Genomic DNA, 9,746 nt, shown 5'->3' with positions numbered 1-9,746 from the left:
GGACAGGAATACAGGAGAGAGCCCAGTCGCACTCCAGACGGAACCACAATGATCTGCACCTAGATGCTGGTGAGCTGGAGTTAAATAGCAGCACCAGGTGTTGGACCCCAGGTGCTCACAATCAGGTAATTATCCTGCAGAGACAGTGTGCAACTGCCATTCGGACCTGAGGCAGCAAGTGAGACCTCTAGAGGCAGGAATGAGAATTCAAAGCAAAACAAACAGACATTCCTAACAAAGTCTGGTTGGTAGGTAAAGCGGAGCTGCAGCCCTGCTCTTTGTTGGTGAGCTTAAAGACCTGTTTCACCAGGACTGAATCACAGCTAACTGGCATCACCCACACCTGGAGCTCAGCTAGACAACCATTTAGGATTGGTACTGGGTTCTCAGTACCTAGAGCAAAGACAGGTCATCTGCATAGCAGTGGTAGACGATGGTATGACATCTGATTATTTCACCCAGTGGTAACATGTATATTACAAAAAGCATAGGAGATAGGATAAGAACCATGAAGAACAACGCATGGCAATGATGAGTATATTCCAGAAGATTAAAATGGTTCCTCACCTGAGTGATGTCTATTGTGTACAATCTGAGTGATGTCTATTGTGTGTATATATATCTATAGCTTCAGCCATGCACAGCTGTGCGTTAAAATACTCAAAGCATTCCTATCTCTAAGCAACAACATCAAGAAAGAAATCCAGACCATTATGAGGACTCATCAAACCTCGAAAATGAAATCACCAGGACTATGCCCACTAACCCTCTGGCAGAGAACATCAGTAGTACCTTACAGGCCTACCCCTCAAGGATGGACTACTCCACCCAGGGTACTCCTACGCAGTGCGCCGAAGATGGCTGCCGCACCTGGTACCCTGTGAGGGTGGAATACACAGCCCATGGAAGTTATTACTCAAAATACCTACACCAATCCTGCATTATTCTTTCTGTGTCTTTTTTTTTTTGTCTGTCTGGTTTATCTTTTGATGTGTAATACTTAAATCTTCTGTATTATGTGCATTGTTTGAGTTCTAGTTGGCGCCTCAGTGCTGCTCTGCCAAGCAGCCTTCGTCTTTAGTCTTACATGTATAATATGTTGAGTCTATTGTACAGTTGCAATGTGCAGTATGAACTCATATGTGTAATGTATGCTATGTTTTTCCCCCTTCTTATGCCATGTATTTCCCTTTCATGTTGCTGCTTGGCGATGCATTGTACCACAAACAATTCCTAGTGTAGGCGAGTAAACCCGGCCAATAAAGCTGATTCTGATGATTTATGTCTCAGAGTATAGAAATGACTTCTCACCTGTGTGACTTCGCTGATGTCTAATAAGAACTGATTTGTGTGCAAAAGATTTCCCACACTCAGAACATGGAAATGCTTTCTCACCTGTGTGACTTTGCTGATGGGAAACAAGTTGTGATTTGTATGTAAAACATTTCCCACACTCAGAGCAAGAAAATGGCTTCTCACCTGTGTGACTTCTCTGATGTATAACAAGAACTGATTTGTGTGCAAAACATTTCCCACACTCAGAGCAAGAAAATGGCTTCTCACCTGTGTGACTTCTCTGATGTCTCACAAGATGTGATTTGTGTTCAAAACATTTCCCACACTCAGAACATGGAAATGCCTTCTCACCTGTGTGACTTTGCTGATGGGTAACAAGTTGTGATTTCCGTGTAAAACATTTCCCACACTCAGAACATGGAAAAGGCTTCTCACCTGTGTGACTGCGCAGATGTGTAACAAGTTGTGATTTACTTACAAAACATTTCCCACACTCAGTACATGGAAATGGCTTCTCACCAGTGTGACTTCGCTGATGTCTAACAAGTTGTGATTTACTTACAAAACATTTCCCACACTCAGAACATGGAAATGGCTTCTCACCTGTGTGACTTCTGTGATGCATAACAAGATGTGATTTACTTACACAACATTTCCCACACTCAGAACATGGGAATGCCTTCTCACCTGTGTGACTTTGCTGATGGGTAACAAGTTGTGATTTTTGTGTAACACATTTCCCGCACTCAGAAGAAGAAAATGGCTTCTCACCTGTGTGACTTCTCTGATGTATAACAAGAACTGATTTGTGTGCAAAACATTTCCCACACTCAGAGCAAGAAAATGGCTTCTCACCTGTGTGACTTCTCTGATGTATAACAAGAACTGATTTGTGTGCAAAACATTTCCCACACTCAGAGCAAGAAAATGGCTTCTCACCTGTGTGACTTCTCTGATGTCTCACAAGATGTGATTTGTGTTCAAAACATTTCCCACACTCAGAACATGGAAATGCCTTCTCACCTGTGTGACTTTGCTGATGGGAAACAAGTTGTGATTTGTATGTAAAACATTTCCCACACTCAGAGCAAGAAAATGGCTTCTCACCTGTGTGACTTCTCTGATGTATAACAAGAACTGATTTGTGTGCAAAACATTTCCCACACTCAGAGCAAGAAAATGGCTTCTCACCTGTGTGACTTCTCTGATGTCTCACAAGAACTGATTTGTGTGCAAAACATTTCCCACACTCAGAGCAAGAAAATGGCTTCTCACCTGTGTGACTTCTCTGATGTCTCACAAGATGTGATTTGTGTTCAAAACATTTCCCACACTCAGAACATGGAAATGCCTTCTCACCTGTGTGACTTTGCTGATGGGTAACAAGTTGTGATTTCCGTGTAAAATATTTCCCACACTCAGAACATGGAAAAGGCTTCTCACCTGTGTGACTGCGCAGATGTGTAACAAGTTGTGATTTACTTACAAAACATTTCCCACACTCAGTACATGGAAATGGCTTCTCACCAGTGTGACTTCGCTGATGTCTAACAAGTTGTGATTTACTTACAAAACATTTCCCACACTCAGAACATGGAAATGGCTTCTCACCTGTGTGACTTCTGTGATGCATAACAAGATGTGATTTACTTACACAACATTTCCCACACTCAGAACATGGGAATGCCTTCTCACCTGTGTGACTTTGCTGATGGGTAACAAGTTGTGATTTTTGTGTAACACATTTCCCGCACTCAGAAGAAGAAAATGGCTTCTCACCTGTGTGACTTCTCTGATGTCTAACAAGATGTGATTTAAGTGCAAAACATTTCCCACACTCAGAACATGGAAATGGCTTCTCACCTGTGTGACTTCCGTGATGATTAACAAGTTGTGATTTGTATGTAAAACATTTCCCACACTCAGAACATATCAGTGGCCTCTCACCTGCCTTACCTGTGTGTGGGTTATTAGGCTTTGTGTTCTTTGTAAAACATTTGGCATCTATAGAACACGGAAACACTGTATCTACTGTCAGAGCTGTGACAGATGCACCAATATCAGAGTGATCAGGACAACATTTCCCGGGATCAGCTGATAGAGCTGGATGTATAATTGGGGTAATGGGGTTATCTCCTGGAGAATCCTGTCTACTGTCATTATCTTTTATGTCACAATCCGGGGATAACATTAGATGTCCTTCTGAGATATTTCTGCTTGTGTGTCCATCTGCTGGAAATAAAACACATTATGGAAATGTGACATTTTCTGTAACAATATTAATCTTGTAAACAATAGGAGAAGATGACTCTCTGGGGCACTTAATTGTAAATGTGTGTGTATAATAAAACATAACTTTTACTGAAGGCTTTATAATATTGTGTCTCAGACTATCATTGTGTCCACCCTCCTGAGAACACTCCCAATAACAAATGTAATATTATAATAAGACTTAGATATATCGCTCTCTTGTACTGGTAACTATCCATGAAGTATAAATGGAGATGTAGTCACTCGCCAAGTCCTATGTCAGCACCAATGTAAAACAATGGATGGGGAACATATCGTATGAATTGGAGATTCTAGATGAACAATAACATCAGTCATATGAGCTGATGGATCAGAGAAATGTCTCCTAACGTTACTCCTGGAAGCATTGGTAAGGTAGTATTCCTTTATGTGTGTGCTCATACGCTGGTAAGCCTGTACATCTGTTACTCACCCTTATATAATGTATATTGCTACAGCAGAGTAGGTGTGGAACAAGGTACTTTACATGCAATACACCATATGATATCCTGTAATCATCATCTGCTAGATTATAATCAACTTTCTCTTAGGTCCTAGAGGACACTTGAGTCCATTTAGTACCATGGGGTATAGATGGGTCCTTTGGGAGCCACTGGCACTTTAAGAGTTTAATAGTGTGGGCTGGCTCCTCCCTCTATGCCCCTCCTACCAGACTCGGTTTAGAAAATGTACCGGGAGGAGCCGGTCACAGCTAGAGGAACTCCTAGGAGTTTTCTTAGTTTTTTATTTTCTAGAGTTAGTTAGGTTATAGGAAGGCTGCTGACAACAGCCTCCCTGCTTCGTGGGACTTAGGGGGAGGATAGAAACCAACTTCCTGAAGAGTTAATGGTTCTCTACTCCGCTGACAGGGCACTGAGCTCCTGAGGTTGCTGATCGCAAGTCCACGAGGCAACTGCTCACTCCCGCAGCATGGCCGCCAACCCCTAACAAAGCCAGAAGAAAGTGGTGAGTACAGCGCTAGCGTCCCGGTTAGCGGGTTGCCGGCGCAAGGGTGGAAGCGCAGCTCTGACAGGCTGCGCTGCAGGAAGGCTCAGCAACACACAATGTAGGCACTTTGAGGGGCGTCCTGAGCACGCGCGCATAAACCCTACACTGGTCACGCAGATAACAGGGGCTAATATACCTGTTAGCGCTAAAATCTTCAGGCCAGTATAAACAATTAGTGCAGGAAGCCATGCGCCATTACAAGGGGCGGGGCTTCCTCTCAGAGTGGATCCAGCACTCACCAGTGCCATTTTCTCCCTGCCGATCATAGGAACTAGGACACTGACAGGGAGCGCTGCCCTCCCTATTAAGGTTAGTCAGCGCCAGGCTTTTATCATAACTGCCTACAGGGGCGCTGTGTGGCTGGCTCCTATTATGTCTAAGGACTCTGTGTCCTGTGCTGCAGAGTGTGTATATTCTCCTGAGGAGTCTATTCCATGTACTCAGGACTGCAATGTGCTGTCTCAGCCTTCTGAATCCGAACCCCCATGGGTGGATTCTTTAAGGGGAATGATATCCCAGATTTCAACAAGGATGTCACATACTGAGAAAGAGACGCAGGTTTTGAGACAATCTGTAGTGGGTATGTAGTATTCAGCTCCCACTACTTCATCTAAAACCCCACCTACATACCCCAAAAAACGTACACTTGCCCAGATAATGCAAGCTGACACTGATACCAACTCTGATACAGGGGGACGTGATGGGGATATGCAGGGGGGATGCATCCCTTGCTAAAGGGGTGCAGCTAATGACTGAAGCCATTAGGGATGTTTTGCATATTTCTGAGAAGGTTCCGGAACAAGTAGAGGAATCTTATTTTACAGTAAATAAGAAGTCCTCGCTTACCGTCCCTGATTCTAAGGAGTTAAAACTCCTTGTTTGAAAAATCTTGGGAAAACCCAGAGAAAATATTCCAGATCCCTATAAGAATTCTCATTGCTTTGCCTTTCCCTAAAGAGGAGGATAGGAAGAAGTGGGAAAACCCACCTATAGTAGACGCTTCTGTATCTAGGCTGTCTAAAGAGGTGGTTTTACCTGTCCCTGGTTCAACCGCCATAAAGGAGGCGGCTGACCGCAAGATTAAGACTACGCTCAAATCACTATACACTGCTACAGCCGTGGCTTTAATGCCCACTATTGCTTGTGCATGGATTTCTAAAGCCATAGTAAAGTGGTCAGGCACCTTACTAGAGGACTTAGATTCTATGGATAGGAGTGACATTGACTTGTTTTTACGTCACATACAGGATTCTGCAGGTTTCATGGTGGAGGCCATGAAGGACATTGGCCTGCTACTTCCATGGCTGTCTCGGCACGCAGAGGACTCTGGCTACGTCAATGGACTGCGGATGCAGTATCCAAGAAAAGTGTGGAGAACATGCCATTCACAGGTCAGGCACTATTTAGGGACGCATTGGATTCGTGGATTTCCACTGCGACTGCGGGTAAGACATTTCTTCCCTCCGCAGCAGCCCCAGGTAGAAAATCTTATCGTACACCTACACTGCAGTCCTTTCGGGCCGCAAAATTTAAAAAATCTAAACCTCCTCCTATCTTCTTTAGAGGAGGTTGGGGAAGATCCAAAAAACCTGCACCAACAGGTTCCCAGGGACAGAATCCAGGTTCAGCTTCCTCCAAATATTCAGCATGATGGTGGACCTCTCAGCCTGGAGATCAGGCAGGTGGTAGTGAGACTAAAAAATTTCAGTCATGTCTGGGTGTCATCATGCCTAGACCCCTGGGTGACAGATATTGTTACCCAGGGGTACAGACTGGAGTTTCAGCAACTCCCACCTCACAGATTCTTCAAATCAGGCTTACCAGGTTCGCGGACAGAAAGTGCTATTCTACAGGAAGCCATTCAAAAACTGGTACGCACAAATGTTATTGTTCCAGTTCCACCTCACCCAAAAATCAAGGGTTATTACTGAAACCTGTTTGTGGTACCAAAACTGGACGGTTAGGTAAGGCCTATATTGAACCTGAAGGCGTTGAACCCCTACTTGAGGGTTTTCTAATTCAAGATGGAGTCTCGGAGAGCGTTAATCTCAGGTCTGGAGGAGGGGGAATTCCTAGTATCCCTGGATATCAAGGATGCGTACCTTCACATTTCGATCTGGCCGCCTCACCAGGCCTATCTACGGTTTGCACTACAGGACTGTCACTATCCGTTCCAAACATTGCCATTTGGACTCTCCACAGCAACGAGGGTGTTCACTAAGGTACTAGCGGAGATGATGCTCCTCCTACGCAAACAAGGAGTAAACATAATTCCATATCTGGATGATCTTCTAATAAAAGCATCTTCCAAGGAGAAGCTGTTGCAGAATATTTCACTCTCAACTCAACTACTCTGGGATCATGGGTGGATCCTGAACCTTCCAAAGTCACATTTGGAACCAAAAAGGAGACTGCCCTTTCTGGGGATGATACTCGACACGGAAGTGCAGAGGGTGTTTCTACCGGTGGAGAAAGCTTTGGTGATACAATCAATGGTCCGGGATGTCTTGAAACCTCCCTGGGTATCGGTTCATCGGTTCATTTGCCTTCTGGGGAAGATGGTATCCTCCTACGAGGCTCTACAATACGGAAGATTCCATGCACGCTTCATCCAGCTGGATCTCCTTGACAAGTGGTCGGGATCGCATCTTCACATGCACCAACGGATATGCCTGTCGCCGAATGCCAGAATTTCACTACTCTGGTGGCTGCAAACTTCTCACCTGCTCGAGGGCCGCAGGTTCGGGATTCAGAATTGGATTCTTCAAACCACAGATGCAAGCCTCAAAGGTTGGGGAGCAGTCATCCAGGGGGAAAACTTCCAAGGAAAGTGGTCAAGCCAGGAATCGGTCTTTCCAATAAACATTCTGGAACTAAGAGCCATATACAATGGCCTTCTAAAAGTGGCTCATCTTCTGCAATATCGAGCCATGCAGGTTCAGTCAGTCAACGTCACAGCGGTGTCCTACATAAACAGGCAGGGTGGAATGAAGAGCAGGGCTGCAATGTCAGAGGTAACAAGAATCCTCCTCTGGGCAAAAAGACACGCGCTGGCACTGTAGGCGATCTTCATTCCTCAGTAGACACGATCTCCTACCAGGAGAATGGGGCCTCCACCCGGAGGTATTCACAGAAGTAAAACGCCGATGGGGTGTACCTCAGATAGAAATGATGGCCTCTCGCCTCAACAAGGCTCTTCGGAGGTACTTTTCCAGGTCACGAGACCCACAGGCCATGGGTGTTCCAGTCAGTATATGTGTTCCCTCCACTCATCCCAAGGATTCTCAAACTAATAAAAAGATAAACAGTTCCGGCGATCCTCATTGCTCTGGACTGGCCAAGGCAGGCTTGGCACGCGGATCTTCCGAGGCCTCTTCCTTTTCGCGAGGACCTTCTACTGCAGGGGCCGTTCGCCTATCACGACTTATCGCGGCTACGTTTGACAGCATGGAGGTTGAATGCCAGATCTTAGCTTGGAAGGGCATTCCGAATAAAGTTATTCCTACTCTGATCCAAGCTAGGAAGGGGGTAACGTCTAAAAATTACCACCAGATTTGGAAAAAGTATGTGTTTTGGTGTGAATCCAAGAAGTTTCCTACGGTGGAGTTTCAACTGGGACATTTTCTCCGCTTGGGCTCCATCAAGTTCCAGATTTCGGCCTTGTCTATTTTCTTCCACAAACAATTGGCTGCTATCCCTGAGGCTCAGACTTTCTTGAAAGGAATTCTGCACATCCAACCACCCTTTGTGCCTCTTATGGCACCTTAGAATCTTAATGTGGTGCTGCAGTTCCTGCAATCGGATTGGTTCAAACCTTTACAGGAGATGGACGTCAAATTTCTTACTTGGAAGGCGGTCACGTTGTTGGCCTTGGCTTCTGCCAGACGTCTGTCAGAATTGGGGGCATTTTTGCACAAGAGCCCCTACTTGATTTTCCATGAGGATAGAGCTGAGTTCAGAATGCGTCAGCAATTTCTCCCTAAGGTTGTGTCGGCTTTTCATATCAACCAACCTATTGTGGTGCCAGTGGCTACTGACACCTCAATTACCTCAAAGTCCAGGGATGTCTTGCGGGCCTTGAAAATCTATGTGAAGAGAACTACTCGTCATAGGAAGTCGGACGCACTATTTGTACTTTATGATCCCAACAAGATTGGGTGTCCTGCTTCTAAGCAGACAATTTCTCGCTGGATCAGGCTTACTATCCAGCATGCTTATTCCACGGCAGGATTAGCAATTCCAAAATCTGTTCAGGCCCACTCTACCCGTAAAGTGGGTTTTTCCTGGTCAGCTGCCCAGGGTGTCTCGGCTATTCAGCTTTGCCGAGCAGCTACTTGGTCACGGTCGAACATGTTTGCTAGGTTTTACAAGTTCTATACTTTGGCCTCTGAGGACCTCAAGTTTGGGCAAGCAGTTCTGTAGGAACCTCATCACTCTCACTCCTGTACTGGGAGCTTTGGTACATCACCATGGTACTAAATGGATCCCAGCATCCTCTACGACGTAAGAGAAAACAGGATTTTAATTACCTACCGATAAAGCCTTTTCTCATAGTCCATAGAGGATGCTGGGTGCCCGCCCTATGCTTCGTATTACTGCATTGTTACTTGGTTCAGTATTGTTGGATCAGCCGTTGCTGAATTGTTCCAAGTTGGTTAGTTTGGCTTTTTGTTATGTTTGAGCTGGTGTGAATCTCACCACTATCTGTGTATTTCCTTCTCTTGAAGTATGTCCGTCTCCTCGGGCACAGTTTCTAGACTGAGTCTGGTAGGAGGGGCATACAGGGAGGGGCCAGCCTACACTATTAAACTCTTAAAGTGCCAGTGGGTCCCAAAGGACCTGTCTAGACCCCATGATACTAAATGGACCCCAGAATCCCCAACAGACTACGAGAAAAGGATATACCGGTAGGTAATTAAAATCCTATTTTTACATCCCCATCATCAGTGTCTTACCTCAATACTCTCAATAGTAATAAGGATGATGTGTGTATAGTAAGTATGATATAGAGAATTACATATCAGGATCTATACAGCTGCCGCCATACTTCTGCTTCTCATACGTGTGCTACTGGCAGCAGTGAACATCTGAGTGAGAGTGCAGGGAAGACAGCAGAGTCTGATGAGAAAGAGATTGGATCTGCCTTTGCAGGG

At 45.2% G+C, this 9,746-nt stretch overlaps 1 protein-coding gene across 3 annotated transcripts in view; it reads right to left on the bottom strand.

The window, feature by feature from the left end:
• The window catches only part of LOC134984074 (zinc finger protein 585A-like), a 36,679-nt gene that overhangs the window by 1,478 nt on the left and 25,455 nt on the right, over window positions 1-9,746 (bottom strand). For 2 of the 3 annotated variants that reach the window (XM_063949711.1, XM_063949712.1), the window contains exon 6: window positions 1-3,528. This exon is cut by the window's left edge and continues 1,478 nt beyond it. In XM_063949711.1, coding sequence (XP_063805781.1) covers window positions 1,280-3,528 — 2,249 coding nt within the window. In that variant the 3' untranslated portion in view covers window positions 1-1,279. The remainder of the gene's footprint in view (window positions 3,529-9,746) is intronic. The other variant, XM_063949713.1, reaches the window with a different exon arrangement.

This window comes from Pseudophryne corroboree (genome assembly GCF_028390025.1).
Source record: "Pseudophryne corroboree isolate aPseCor3 chromosome 3 unlocalized genomic scaffold, aPseCor3.hap2 SUPER_3_unloc_34, whole genome shotgun sequence".
NCBI classification, from domain to species: domain Eukaryota; kingdom Metazoa; phylum Chordata; class Amphibia; order Anura; family Myobatrachidae; genus Pseudophryne; species Pseudophryne corroboree.
The sequence above is the reverse complement of the archived record's forward strand: the minus strand, read 5'-3'. Positions and strand labels throughout refer to the sequence as shown.